This window comes from Mirounga leonina, unplaced genomic scaffold (genome assembly GCF_011800145.1).
Source record: "Mirounga leonina isolate KUSES-001 unplaced genomic scaffold, KU_Mleo_1.0 Mir_171, whole genome shotgun sequence".
Lineage (NCBI taxonomy): Eukaryota > Metazoa > Chordata > Mammalia > Carnivora > Phocidae > Mirounga > Mirounga leonina.
Window position 1 is genome coordinate 10,920,512 of NW_023270436.1, and position 15,076 is coordinate 10,935,587.

The 15,076-nt window shown below is 54.2% G+C and overlaps 1 protein-coding gene across 3 annotated transcripts in view; it reads right to left on the reverse strand.

Annotated features, from left to right (window-relative positions):
• RBM19 (RNA binding motif protein 19) overlaps positions 1–15,076 on the reverse strand; it is a 134,308-nt gene that overhangs the window by 87,694 nt on the left and 31,538 nt on the right. For all 3 annotated transcript variants that reach the window (XM_035017059.1, XM_035017060.1, XM_035017062.1), the window contains exons 17-21: positions 14,426–14,598; positions 12,074–12,134; positions 9,988–10,067; positions 7,162–7,217; positions 4,113–4,229 (exon numbers count right to left, since the gene is read on the reverse strand). In XM_035017059.1, coding sequence (XP_034872950.1) covers positions 4,113–4,229; positions 7,162–7,217; positions 9,988–10,067; positions 12,074–12,134; positions 14,426–14,598 — 487 coding nt within the window. The remainder of the gene's footprint in view (positions 1–4,112; positions 4,230–7,161; positions 7,218–9,987; positions 10,068–12,073; positions 12,135–14,425; positions 14,599–15,076) is intronic.

The window sequence follows — 15,076 nt, forward strand, 5'->3', positions numbered from 1 at the left end:
AGCCCCTGAAACTTGGGTGGGAACAAGACCTGTCCATCAAATGCCTTGGCTCTGCACTCGCGCTTGTACGTAAGGATGCGGGGTGGGGGGGTGGGGGGGCAGGGGGGGGCGGGGGTGTGAATGCACAAGCTTCAGGTGGGGTACAGATTTAGGCCCCATCTGTGGGGCTGTTCTCTACACCACCTTCTGTCCCAGGGACCTTCAAATCCAGGCTTTCCAATGGAGGTGGGCAAAGCATCCCCCAGACGCAGAGGTCCACACACACGCCTACTTTCCCCAGAGCAAACCCAGATAGGAGGGGAAGCTGGTCCCCCCTTCTTCTGGAACGGATGCTGGCTTAAGGCTGTGCACACAGCAGGGTGAGCCGGGGGGCCATTTCCAGCCCTGCTCTGGCTGTGGGGTGAGGCGTCTGCTCCCTGCATGCATGCACACACTCGCACACTCCAGAGAATCCCCGTTTGTCTTCCGTGTTTCCTTTTTGGGGTGGAGAGGCCTGTGTCCCCCAGTACTAACTCTCTCCAGCCTGGAACTAGCTGGAGGGGGAGACGATCACAGGGCAGGAGGGACATAGCAAAGGAGGAGAAACACTGAGAAAATGCCCCAGAGGACCGCCGAGGCTCTGCAATGCTGTCAGATAGGCTCTGTCGAGTCAGCCCTGCCCTGGTTCCAAGCCTGGTGCCACCTCTTTCGTGCCGTTCGATAATCATAGCTAGTGTTTATCAACTACTTACCCCACACCAGGCCCTGTATTAAATGCCCCGCATGCAAAATCCCCAGGGGCAGTCACATGGCGTGGGAGCTGCACTCCGGGCGAGCCGGCAGCTGCCCAGGGGTGGGAATCTGGGCTGGGGAGCGGATTTTCTCCCTGGGAAAGGGAGGCAACCCTCCGCCGCAGGGCTGTTGTGGGAAACAGACCTGTACTAACGCAAAGCAGTGCCCGGCACAGGATGGGCTGGAAAACTTGACTTGATGATGATAAACAATAACGTTTTCACCGCATCCTCGTCGTACGTTGCAGGATACGCTAGCAGTAGTATTCCTACTGTTATTTTGTGCCAGGGGAAACTGAGGCCCAGAAGGGAGGTGGCAGAGAAGTGCCGCCTCCCAATCCACTGCCGTGTCTACTCTGACTTTTCTAAAGGGCGGGCCTCAAACTGTCCCCGACGACGACGACCCTGCAGGGACGTGAATCCGCAGCGCCCCCTTGGGCCCCGTCGCGGCTGGGTTCAAGGGGCTGCGGTGTGGTGTGGCTGGGCCCGACCTTAAGGCTGCTGGCCTCCAGGGAAGGCGCAGGCAAATGCTGTCTTGGCTGGGAAGCTGCTGCCCCAGTCCACGGGCAGGGCCCCCGGAGGCTGGGGAGGGCGGGTGAGCTGCCACCTCCCGGCGGGTGCTCTTGAGGACCTGACCATGCTTTCCCACGGCCCTACACTCACTCCTGCACACCACGAGTGTCACTGTCCGACTGTCACTGTCGCTTTGCTCCCTGGTCCCTCACAGACACTGAAGCCCTCGAGGGAGGAGCCCATCTCTCCTGAAACGGCTGTATGCCCGACACCTAGCACAATGGCCGGTACGAACCATACGTTCACGGGATAGTGTTTCCGCTGACATGATCTCGGGGGCAGTGTCCTTCCAGACCCGGGAGAAGGAGAGCAGGCTGCAGAGAGGAGTGGTTCCGAGCCACGGCTCTGGGGCAGACCACTGAATTCCCAGCCCTGGCTCAGCTGTGGGTCCCGGGCAGGATGCTTCACGTGCCCGGGTCTCCAACATCCTTCCGGGTGCAAAACGGGGAACTGCATCCCTCCACCGCAGCACGGCTGCGCAGCTTAAAGGAGAAGACATGGGACCGGCAGACCCACAGCTGGGGCCCAACACACAGTGAGCGCTCCATCGGAAGGAGCTGGGATTCTGATTACACCTGGAAGGACAAACGCGCAAAACCTGCCTGCGAGAAATGGACCAGACTGGTTCCCCTCAATCCTGAAATCCTCCCCTGGCTCTGACCTTTGCCGGCCACTGGCTTTGTCTGGAAATCGGGTCTGTGGTTTCGCGGACCAGCTTAGCCCCGAGAAGGCTCACAGCGACCCCTGCTGCCCGCCACTCAGAACTGCCTCCACCCCCAGCCCGAGTGCACAACAAAGCAAGGTGAGCCCTCCAAGACTGGCTTTCCGATCATTTCCAAGGGCTGGCGGAAACCATCATCACAACAATGGCAGGGAGAAGAGACGCCGCGCATAATTACGTTCGGTGGACACTAATTCCCTGTCTTCTCAAAATAAATATAAAACAAGAGATCAAACGAAGCGTTTTCCCTTTCTGTCTGGGTCTTTTGTTTCCCTGGATAAATGTCATCCTAAATACACTGTGGAAACAAGCGGAACTGTCATTTCGGCGGGATACTATTTCCTGATCAACACGTGCTGTTTGCAGCAATCCCGTTTTGATCTGGCAGTTCTTAAATTGGACTCTCTTTAAAAAGCACAAGCATGTGAAAACAAGCAGGCGCGTGGGGCTGAGGATAGGGACTCTTGCAACGGCCTCACTCACGTACTCCTCTCGTCTCCCTGGGTGTGGGGAAATGGAAAACGTCCCCCCCAGGTTGTGACCCCAGCTCACCAGGCTGCTGCTGCGACGCGGGGGACCCGGGATCACAGCTAAGGCTCAGCTACTAGAAGCCAGCAGGGTAGGCGTCTGCATCAGCTCCCGCTAACCATGCCTGTTAATGAACTGCACACTAGTGGACGATGGGGCACAGAGACGAGAGGGATGGCGACTTTTGAAGCAAATCCCATAAATGGCTCCCTATCCTTTAAACCAAATGAGTGCAGAGAGGCAGACTGCATACAAAGATACTTCTTTCTGGTCCCCAAAATACAGGATTTGCATTTTGCATCCACAGTTGACATCGGTAAGTTGACCTAATGAGTAAGATGCTAAGTGATCATTCTAACGGGGACCTAGCTCTCTCGATCCCGCAGGCCAGGGTGCTGTACGTTTTGGGGGCCCCCCCCCAAATTATCTGTTCGGTTGGGGCTAATTCCATCTGCCGTTACATTCTGAGGGCTAGATGGTCTCTCTCTGCACCACCCAGCATTCGCCTGGGGAGGGCCTGGGCTTTAAACATCTTCCTGTGACGTCCTCCAGAGACGTTTGATCCAGGGCTTGGTTCTAGGCAGGACCTCATTCACCTCAAAAGCTCAACAGTGTAATGTATCAGCACAGGGGTTGCAAAGTGGTGGCTCTTGGGCTGTATGTGGCCACAGGCAGAGACTCTGTCCTGTACCATGTTTATTTTCAGAAAAGTAAATTAGTTGCCAACTTATGCCCCCCCAAAAATCCGATTGCTGGTTTCTCTTTCAAAATGGGGGAAAACTGGTCTGATTACCTGCCTTTCTGCATGGGCTCACCGGGCCTTCCAGCTGCGCCCCCCGCCCCCCAGCCTGCTCTTCCAGGTCCCAGAACCCGAAATTTTTGACCCCATGCTAGCATCTGCGGCTGGACGGCATGATCTATGCAGGTGATTCATCCTTATTTCGAAATGGCTTCTCCGTAAGTAGCAATGTAGACAGCGGCGCCCAACTCCAGCTGGTCAGTAGAGCCCGAACCCCCTGAGGAGCTCTGATCAAAATATCAGTGTCTGGGCCCCGCCCCTGACCAACAAAATCCAGCTACCTGGGGGTGAGGCCTGAGCAAAGGTACGTTTATAAAAGTCACCAAGTGACTCGAAAATACCAAGGAGGAGGAGAACCATTGGCTTAGACCAGAGGAGTGCCTCGGGTGGAAGAATTTCAGGCAGATGGTGGGTAGAGCTAAGCTTCAGCCACGTGGGCTCCCGCCCCATCCTGCTGTGGGTGGGGATGGAGATCAGCTTCCCTTTCTTTTTGTCTCACCTCTGGAGGAGGAGGAGGCCCGGCTGCTTCGAGATTTTTCTGCACACTGCTCTGGAAAGCAGTGCGCGAGTGCAAGGGAGATAAAGGCAGCTGAAAGATGACCTCTGAAAGACCACTGGGCCTCTGGCGGAGCCATCAAAGGACCCCAAGGCTACCTTCTCCAAGGCTCCGGCAGGCTCCCCACCCACACACTGCCCCTTGGACCGAACCAGCGCCTCTCACCTGAAGAGCTCACGGATCTCCCGGCTGTCAGCCTGGAACGGGATGTTGCGCACCAGAATCTTTGACGTTGTCTGCTTTCTGGGAACTTGTTTCTTCCGAGCGGATGTCAGAGCTGGCCTGGACGGTCGGGGGAAAGGGTTCATGTTATTCAGGGTGTAGGCAGCTGCTGCCCTCCACGGACTCCCCTGCCCTCCCTCCAAGAGCCAACACTCTGGTCTTCTGTGCAGGTGAGGGATTCAAGGAGTTGCTGTGGATGAGGCAGAGATGAAATGGGAGGGAGGTAGTCTCCTGTGGGTGACACGGAGCCTAACCGTCTTCTCAAAACAGCTATGGACACCCAGTCAGCCCACCTGCCCACCTTTGGGTCCCTCCTGCCCATCATCTGAGAGACCCAGGGGCCAGCAGGACTGGAGAGAGGAACCCTAACGAGGGTGAGGCCAGTTCCTCCCCATATCCAGTCTCCACGGTCCCTTTCTGGATGCAGCAAGACCCCAGATGGTCCAAAGGGCTTATCTGAGACTTTCCACTGTTCACCCGAGGACCAACGTCCCGAGGCCCTGGAGCAGCTTCTAGCCATGGAAACGGGATGGGGTTAGGAAACTGATCCGGGGCTCAGGGCCCTCTCCAACGTGGCCCCACCTCACCTGCGCACCTGCATCAAAGCAGGGCAGGACTGTGAGCAGGGAGCTGATGATCGGGGTGTGGAAGCCAAGTCGGCCACACAGGATCTGAGTGATCTTGGGCAAGTAACTTGGCCTCTCTGGGCCTCCGTTTCCTCAACTGCAGAATGGCCTTAATAATATTGCCGGCCTTGTCATACGGTTTGAGGACCTGTCGAACACTCTGTATGGTGCCCGCCATGAGCTAAACGTTCCATAAATCGTGGCAGTTGTCGTGAAGACGATTGTTACAACTCGCTTCCTTCAGACCTGCTCCACATCACCTCCTCAAAGGCCCTCCCTAAGTATCGCCCCTAAAACAGCAACTCACCCCCACTCCCGGCTTTGTTCTCCTTCCTGGCACTCGCCACCACCTAACCGCACAGTATATATTTGCTCATGTTTCCCTTTACGGTCTGTCCTCTAGGGCTGTGCTGTCCAATACAGTGGCCAAAAGCCACACATGGCCAGTTAAATTTAAATGAAAGCAAAATTCAAAATTTGACTCCTCAGTTGCCGGGAGAGCCAGCCTCCAAGATGGTCCCCCATGATCCCTGCCTCATGGTATTCAGGCCCTCATGGAGTCCCCTCCCGTGCTCTCTGACCAATGGAAGACAGACAGAACAGTGACTCCTGAGACTAGGTCGTAAAAGAAACTGTCGCTTCCTTCCTGCTGCCCCTTGGATCACTGGCTCTGTGAGAAATGGGCTGTAAAGACCCTCATGCAATCCAGGGAGAGGCCAATGTGGTGAGGATCTGAGGCCTTCTGCCAACAGCCCTGTGAGGGCGCCATCTTGGAAGTGGATCCTTTAGTCCCTGGGGAGCCTTCAGATGAGACTGCAACCCTAGCCAGCATCATCATGGTAACCTCAAGAGACGCGGAGACAGACGTACCCTGCTAAGCTGCTCCCAAGTTCTGGACCCACAGAGACCATGGGATAATAAATGTTTACTGTGTTAAGCTGGGTTTGGGATACTCTGTTACGCAGCCAATAGATAACAAGCTGCACTCCCCCCATTTCAAGTGTTCAAATGCCACATGCAGCAAGTGGCTGCCATATTGGACAGCACAGATGTAGAACATCAGAGAAGAATCCCACCACTGTAGAAGGTTCTACCAAATACGCTGCCCCAGAATGTGAGCACCACATGGAAACTCCATTGCTGGCAACTGGGCAGAGGATCTGGAACACAGTGGGCTCTGATTTTTTGTTGAATAAAAGAACGACTCAATCAACACTGGCTGGGCACTGAAAGCTCGCAAGGTGACTTTAGCTTGACTCCCTGTAGATAGGGTATGGAAAAGGAAGATCGCCGGCTGAGCGCTCATGGGCACCGCATGTGCCAGGCGTTTCATGCACAACCTCCGGTGGGCACATTTTACTTCTCAGGCCAAGTCAGCCACCCAAGGTCACACGGCTCTGGGACTAGAACCCAAAGCTGTGGGGCCCAATGTCTGGAAACCCACTGTTCCATCACAGCTCAGGAACCCGTCCCGTACCAGGCCGCCTTCATCCCAATGATGCGCACACGGCACAGACCGGGATGGGCGAACAATACCAGAGGTAGCCTGGGGCTGCATCCACGAGTAGTCTGAAAACAGAGAGAAGGAAGGAAAAGCAGCGGCCACAGGCCGGCCACTGGCGGATCATCTGCTCAACGACCACAACAAATGACCAACCTGCTGACAACTACCAAACAACTATCTTAAACCAGCCCTAGGACTGTTAGAGGCAGTCACTTCATCACCTGAGGTAGGTAGATGATCACGACGAGACAGCAACGCCTTACGCTGGGCACGTTGTGTGCCGGGCACTGTTAGAAGCTGCACAGCGGCATCAGCTCATTTAGCCGTACGAGCGGGTAGAAGGATAGGAACAAAACCAAACTCTTAGAGAAAACCCCACCACTTCAGGAAACTGGTCACTGGGTAGACTGGTCTGTCTCCATCTTTAACACCTACTGAATCTCTTTCGAATTGACTGGAGGCTGTCTCTGGGCTCTGTCGTCCAGCTCTGAGAAAGAAAGCCCTATAAAGGTGGACGTCTAAGTTTTTATTGCTTCTCTCATTCGTCCAAAGCCCCAGCAACTTGCAACTCTTTGTTGGGTTATTTATACCACCAAGATGAGCAGGACGTGCTTGTTTTTCCCATTCTTGCTCCTTCGATGATAATAAATGTGCGTTAAGCATTTACTCAAAGGACTGGAGCGGTCCCAGTTCCTCACAGAAACAGGCCTCAGAGTTGGCAAATGGGACACGGGCTTCATTAGGAAGAGTCCCAGATGGTGAGGGGTTCGGGCGGGGGGTCATGTCAAGGGGCTGGGGAACCAGCACCAGAGCAGAAGGGACTGCCCCAGGTCAAAGCAAAGACGGGGCACCGAAGACTCACTTGGTGGCTCGTTCGGAGATCCTCACTTCCAGCTTGTGGCTGTCCACGACGTGACCCTAAGAGAGAAGACAACACAGCTTGTCACTCTGTCCTCCCCGAAATACTCACCCGTACCCCTGCCCTTCACCAGAGAGGGCTTCCGCAGAGGGGAAAGGAAATTTCAGAGGGAGGATGTTTCCAGGCAGAGGGGCCAGCTGGAATCAAGGACAGAGAACAGCTTCTCCTGGAAATGGCTCATGCTGAGCCCAGGCAGCAGCTGGTGGTCACAGAGACCCAGCCTTCCAATGTCCTCTCGAGCCATGCGTGGGCCTTGACCTTTATGCCACTGGAGGGACACAAAATTTTCCATCGTTTATGAGCATCTGCAGGCAAAGGAAGCCCCTTCGGTCTGGCTTGCAGAGCGGGAGTTCAGGTTAGATTGTATGCTTAAAAAAATAATTTCTAAACCACAGAGGAGTTGCAAGGAAAGCTAGGTTCTCACGTGGGTCCCTTAAGGCAAAACTGGCGTATTAACAAAATTATCCTCTAAAATCCCTTAAATCTCCCATAAAATACACCACGCGTAGTTTCGTGTAAACAATTCTTTGTGGCAATGTGCACGTATGTGTGCACACGGGGAGGTAACACTGGACCAGTGCGGGGTGTTTTACAGAATCTTGCATTATGTGGCAGAGAACGGAGCACTGAATGTGCAGAGCTCAAGCCCAGTGACGGGCCCACATGGCATCTGGTAACAAAGCTGGACTTCCGGTGTCTCTTTAAAAAAACAACAAACAGGGGCGCCTGGGTGGCTCAGTTGGTTAAGCAACTGCCTTCGGCTCAGGTCATGATCCCGGAGTCCCGGGATCGAGTCCCGCATCAGACTCCCTGCTCAGCAGGGAGTCTGCTTCTCCCTCTGACCCTCCTCCCTCTCATGTTCTCTGTCTCTCATTCTCTCTCTCGCAAATAAATAAAATCTTAAAAAAAAATAAAATAAAAAAACAACAAACAAATCAAAGCCCAGAGATCTGGTATGGTTGCGACCCGCCCCACCACGAGGCAGTAACTGGCTGAAGCCAAGAAGCGGCTGTCCCTTTGGATGCCCCCTCCCCCCCCACCAAGTCCCTGGCCCTTATGGGCATCTGAGTCTGTGAGCCCTGGTGGAGAGCAAGAGAGCCTTTCAAAGAGAGCAGAGGCCCCGAGGGCTCACCTCCCCATCATCCTACCCAAAACCAACTCAGCCCTTCGGGAAGTGGCCTCGAGCCAAGGTCATCAAAATTCTACAGAAACAATCCTATTGGCTACGTGCCCTGCTGCATTTCCGACAGCCCTGGGGCCTTTCCCCTGCACGGGAAGCTCTGCTGGGACTGGGAGGGGGCCCTGTATGCATGCGTGTCCTTTCCACACTGAGAACCGCCCAGCTGGGCCCGGCCCAGGTGCAGCTCTCAGAGGAAGAACAAGAGCTGGGGAAAGGTGTGCCGCCGGCCACGCCCTGGCTTGTAAACTGGGCCGGATTCAACTCTATTTTACCTTCCCACTGCCTAGCCTCACGCCAGGCAGGCCACGTCCTCCTTTGTACAGTGCACACGGGCACGTGACATTCTGAAAATGGCTTAAAAGGGTCCCTGGACCCCTTGAAGCCCTTCTACGGACTTGGGTCTAGAAGCCTGATCTAGAGGCATGATCATGAGCGCTCTGGCTGCAGAACGAGGGAAAGGCAAGAGACAGTGGGAGCAAGGAGGTCTGCAGAAAGAAAAAGGTGCGTGGGGGGGAGGGGGGCACTGCTCCTTGCCCCTGCCACCAAAGGCCTTGGGGATGGGGGGCATCAGGGAAGAGTGTTGAGGACACTGTTCCGAGCAGAGGCCTGTCTCATTTTGGGGAGGCACAAATCCCAGACTGTCCTGCTCCCTGGGGCCCCAGTTCAGCTCCCCTCCTGCTCCCGAGGGCCCTGGGCTGACTCTGCACGTCAGACCCAGCAGGAAGGCACTGTTCTTTTCTCTGAAAAGGATGCGAAGTCTCTGCCAAACACCTTGGAGTTCAGCTCCCTTGTCCCCACTGCCTCCATCCCCGCCCAGGCCAACACCTTTTCCTGCCTGGATGATGCCACCTGCTTCCCTATGATCCACTCTCTGCACAGCAGCTGGAGAGGCTGTCTGGAAGCATAAAAGAGTCCCTTCGCTGGTGTGCTCAAAGCCCTCTGATCAAATCTCACTGCCTTACAACTGGACTCCAAGGTCGTTAAAAGGCCTGCAAGATCCCGGTCCAGGCACCACCCACCCCACACCTCCTCTGCCACACTGGCCTCTTTGTATCTCTCAAACACACTAAGCTCACTCCTACCTTAGAGTCCCTGCCTCAGGCCCTTTGCACATGCTGTTCCCCCCCTCCTAGACTGCTTTCCCCCCAGATCTTTATGTAGTTGACTCCTTCTTATCATTAGGTATTAGCTCAACTGTCACCTCAAGAGAGGCCTCCCCTGACCATACATCGTAAAGTAGCCCTCCCTGCCCATCAAAGTGTCTGCTTCATTTCCATCCAAGTGCTCATGACCTGGTTCTGTGTATTTATTCAGAGGTCCGCTCTGCCATCTTCCCCAGACCTGGCACAGAGCTGTGGATTAGTGAACACACTACAGTGACGACAGAGTGCTGAGGAGGGGGTCTTCATTTTTCTTGGGCCACAGTTCTCTCCTCCCTAGAGAACTGGAGGAAGTGAGGGGCCCAGAAAAATGTGGACTTGTCTGCATTCCCGCTCAATTTCAGGAGCGCTGACAGGTGGGAGCCCCCCTCCCCACCCCCACTACCTAGCAAGTGCCTCCGAGCACCTCGGCTGAAATCCCCACCTTACCTGGAGCTGCTTGAGAGCCTTCTTGGCTTGCTCTGGCTTCCTGTATTCCACAAATCCAAATCCCATGGAGAGCATCGCTCCTGAAGGAGAGAGGCAGAAATCACAGGGGTGACGTGGGTGGGCAAGAAAGCGAAGAAAGCATGAGCCCAAGTGCAACGGCTCCAGAGGGCCCCTGGATGTCCACTCTTTTCTCTCTTCCTCATACCCCTCCTTCGTTCCCAAAAAGGTTTCCGCTCCTGGCTCGCCATGTATTACCAGTCATCTTGAAGAACCAGCCAACAAAGTTGTATAGCCGTCACCTGAGGCCCAGTTGACTATTAATTAATAGATGATTGACATGATAATTAACTTCATAATAGAATTCCGCCTTTGGGAGGGAGAAGGAACGAACAGGGATGACCATCACTATGACAAGCGGCTCAACATCTACCTAGGCCATCCCCCTGCTTCCACACACAACGCAGAAGATGAATATGTGCGTGAAAAGCAAAAGGCACCAAAGACTTCCCCTTTACAGATCTTTTTTTTTTTATCTTATTATGTTATGTTAGTCACCATGTATCATTAGCTTTTGATGTAGTGATCCATGATTCATTGTTTTCGTATAACACCCAGTGCTCCATGCAGTACGTGCCCTCCTTAATATCCATCACCAGGCTAACCCATCCCCCCACCCCCTCCCCTTTACAGGTATTTCTGACCATCCGATTACAGCTGCTCCTGGGTTTCAGATACCAAGTTCAGACGGGGAGGGCGGCTGCATTATGCAAACCTCTCTGGTCCCCTACTTCTAAGGCAGTGAGTAGCAAGGGTTCAGAGAACAAGGGAGATCGCAAAAGTTTATCGGAAACACTTGCTTCCCGACTTGAGATCTATGCGCTTTACATACATACATATAATTGGGGGGGGGGGCAGCCGGTATTTTACAGGGCATTTGTCTAACTACACCTTGCCCTATGGCACAGAATGTGACGCGTGCCTCCTTCCCCCCATCCCCTGCAATGTTATACAGATATATTAATTTTATTCTTTCGTTTTTTTCACAGTTGAACTCAGAGGGCTTGCTCAAGTCTGATGGGTCCAAATGAGGATCGAGATTCACCACCTTCAACTTGCTCACTGGTCCCATCTTCGCCTCTACTGTACTGTTCGTAAGACCCAAGCCCCTACGGCGTGGACCGCTTGCTTGCGTTTCCATTCACAACTCCATGCTATCAAATGAGGCACCGACGCCGTAAGAAAGTCCACGAAACTGTCCACACGTGGCTCTGTGGGCCACAGAAGGGAGCCTCAGACAGATCTGTTGGCTGCCAGGCGGCACCACCCTGTGACAGCCGTGAACACTGGTTTCTTCGGCGGATACTGGAAAGCGCTGAAAGATCAGGTAACTCTTTCTAAAGTACGCTGAGGGGTGCTCCCGAGGGCCGAAAGGTAGGCTCCGCAGCATCTGATGGCGGAGAGGGACGCAGTGACCCTACAACCCACAGGGGCAGCCCCAGGCAGAGCTGGCGGCCCCTCTACCAGCCCAACTCGCTGCCTGGATGTCAGGGGTCACCTCCTTTCCTGAAGCCCCTGCGACAGAGCCTTCACATTGCTCACGTGGTACTTAGCTGCCTGTCTTATGTCCCAAACCAGCTCTGTAGCTCCCGGAGAATGGCTCAGTGGAATGTTCCAGAGGTTCTACGTCTGGGTTGTTTCTCTTGGAAGGGAAATGGGAAAGCCCAAGATCAGTCTCTCCCTGCTCTTCTTTAGGGCATTTCCAGAGCCCAGAGGTGCTGGGAGGAGGGAGAGGCTTCTGCTACGGTACAGTGTTAACACCGGTGGACCATCAAACGCTCTGAGACCAGGGGACAGTCCAAGGCCCAAGGCAGAGTCTAAATTCAGAAGACCCTGATGTGCACGGCCGCATCCACGGAACACTGGGAGTCTCCGGGGACAGACAAAGAGGGACTGTTTTAGGTGGGCCACGTGAGAATGTGAGAACCTTCCAAATGAGCAAGTGAGAGTTACCCTCACTGCCCCCCCCGCCCAGAGCCACAGGTTCTTCTGGAATCGTCCTTTCTGACTGTGCTTTTGTAGGGAATACCTGCTTTGTTCTTCTTCTTGGAAATAGAGCAGCTCTTCACCGTCCCCACTTTGGAAAACACCTGGAAAGGAATGTCAACGTGTATCAGCACTATTTTCAGGCTAATCCTGCACCTAGTGCAGGCACAGCTCAAAATACAGAGGCTTCATACGGGGCCACGGGCCCCAAGAGGGCAGGACTAACAGCAGCGCTAACACCCAGATCGTGCATAAGGTGTAGACACTTATGGACTCTCTTAATTCAAGTCTCATTCGTCCTACTCAGATCTTTAAAACCGCTCCACCAGGGGTGCCTGGGGGTGCTCAGTCAGTTAAGCATCTGCCTTTGGCTAAGATCATGATCCCGGAGTCCCTGGATTGAGCCCCATGTCGGGCTCCCTGCTTAGGGGGAAGTCTGCTTCCTCCTCTCCCTCTGCTTCGCTCTCTCTCACTCACTCTCTCAAATAAATAAATAAATAAAATTTTAAAATAAACAAACAAAAAAACCACTCCACAGGAAGATTCTCCTAACATCCCCACTGTACAGACGGGGAGACTGAGGCGCAGACAGGATAAAGGACTCACCCAGGCTTGCACTGTTAGCCGAGAGTGAGGCCGGGATCCACGTCCAGGCAGTCTGACCCCTAACCTGGGGCAACACGAGGGCTGGACGCCGTTCCCTGCAGAGCCCCTGATGGGCTCGTGGCCCTGGGACAGTGACCTGACCCCCTGAAGCTCAGGCCTCACAGCTATGTGTGTGGAACCTGGACATCACCCTAGCGGCGACTCCCAGCTCCCGAGTCTGAAGCTTGGGTGCATCTTCCAGGAAGCAACGATTCCTGATGACGTTCCCTTACCAGACCTGGAAGAGCCGGCACAGCGGGAACGAACACAAACTACACGCTGCCTTCAGCTCTTCGAAGCAATCCGGCACTACTGGGGGCCTGCCTCTTTACAAATGCAAATCCAAACCGAACCAAAATGGATTCAGGAAGCAGCCAACGAGAAGTCCCAGGGCGGGTTTCCAGTTGCTCCATACAGTAAATCTCTGCCCTGAAGATGCTACTGCTTTGGCCGATGTGCCCCTCTGCCGTGGCCACTCTCCCAACCGGCAAGAGGACAGTCACATCACAGACTTAGCCAGATGGCCTCATGGTGCACGCTCTGACCTCTTGCCTCCCCAAAGAGGAGACGCCTCAATCTCTCCCTCCGGATGCAGGCTGGCCTCCCTTCCACCCACCCACCACCATCCTGCCTCTGGGACTCAGTGGACCCCGTCCCCCCTCTTGAGTCCATTTGTGGGATTTTGGAACTCAAAAGAGTTTTTATTTTTATTTATTTTTATTTTTTTAAGATTTTATTTATTTATTTGACAGAGAGAGACACAGCAAAAGAAGAAACACAAGCAGAGGGAGTGGGAGAGGGAGAAGCAGGGCTTCCCATGAGCAGGGAGCCCGATGCGGGGCTCGATCCCAGGACCCTGGGATCATGACCTGAGCCGAAGGCAGACGCTTAACGACTGAGCCACCCAGGCGCCCCTCAAAAGAGTTTTTAGAAGTCCGTGAGTTCAATCCTTATAGCCGTCTTGTTTTTTTTTTTCAGAACCAATCCATGGCTGTCAGCCTGCTAATAATCACTGATTTATGCATAAAAAAAAATGTGTCAAACCCAGTTCATAGAAATGAGGAGTCTCCCCATAGCAGGTCTCAGCCCAGCGGGGGAGCTTGCAGACCCTAATAATCCTTTGGAACCGGAGGCTCCATTTCCCTATCTCTAGCCAATTCCTTCACAAGGCCCCCCCAACCCTACTCAATGTAGGACCCACTTGACATTTCCCAAACACCTACTTGGAGATGCCCATCTTTGTACCCTCCGCCCCACCCCCCAAGAATGCAAAACCCACATCCCGTCCAGGGATTTCAGGCAGGGCTGCCCCGCACTCATTCCTGGGTCTTCTGCCTGCTCCCATCAGGCCAGGAGGTGGTGCTAACATTTGCTTTTGGGTAGTTAACACCACAGAAACAATTGGCGGGGCGCAGAGGTGGGGGGTGGCTTTGTTTTCTGAATGGGCAACACTAACACACACAGACGACAGCTTTCACACTGCACACGCCTCCCTAGCCGCCCTGACACGTCCCCTTCCATGTCTGTGGGTGCCCCTCCCAGCCCCAAGGCGGGTCTGCCCGTGACTCAAGTCCCTGGGGGAGATGCCTACGGGACAGCCCAGCAGGGACATGGAGGGGCTGGTGGCTGGCTGTGAAGCCCCATATCAGCGTGAACCAGATTTACAGGCCAAATAAACCAGGCAGCGCATCAGCAGACGGGCTTCCCCGCCCCACGATACCCTTCCCCGTTGTTCTCAAACATCACTCACTCCCTTCAGGGTCTCCTCCGTCGTGCTGAAGTTGAGGTTTTTAATAAACAGAGTACATCCGGGGAGGCTCTCCTCCTCCTCCTCCTCCTCCTCCTCCTCTTCCACCTTCTCTGGACAGTCCGCAGCTCCTCCCTCTGCTGGCTTTTCACCTCCTGGGGTCTCGTTGTCTGGCACTGCGTCCCCCCCAAACACAAATCCATTAGATGGCAGATCCACGAAAAGTCTGAGCCCCAGGGCCTATAGCACAGAACCTGCTAGACCAGAGGGGTTCCGCCTCTGTGCGGGCAGCGTCGGGAAGGGGCATGGATTCCCAGCTGGCACGGGGTTCTAGCCGCTCTTTGGAGGAACCTGGGGCGGGGGGAGACCGGGAAGAGGGGCGAGGCTGTCCTGCCTCCGGCCTCGCTTTTAAAGGAATATGAAACCCAGACCAGAAGTCTGAGCCTTGGACTAACCCACACCAACGTGAACCTTGATATAAATTACTGTGTGAACTGTTTTACTGAACCACAAACTTAAGTGACGGGTTACTTTTCCACAAGAGCGATACAGAGCGAACTTTCAAATTAAAACGCGACTCAAAACTTTTGAAAAATTACAGAATGGCAGCAAAACTTAGAACCCTCTAAATACCTCATGAACCTCAGGGATGTT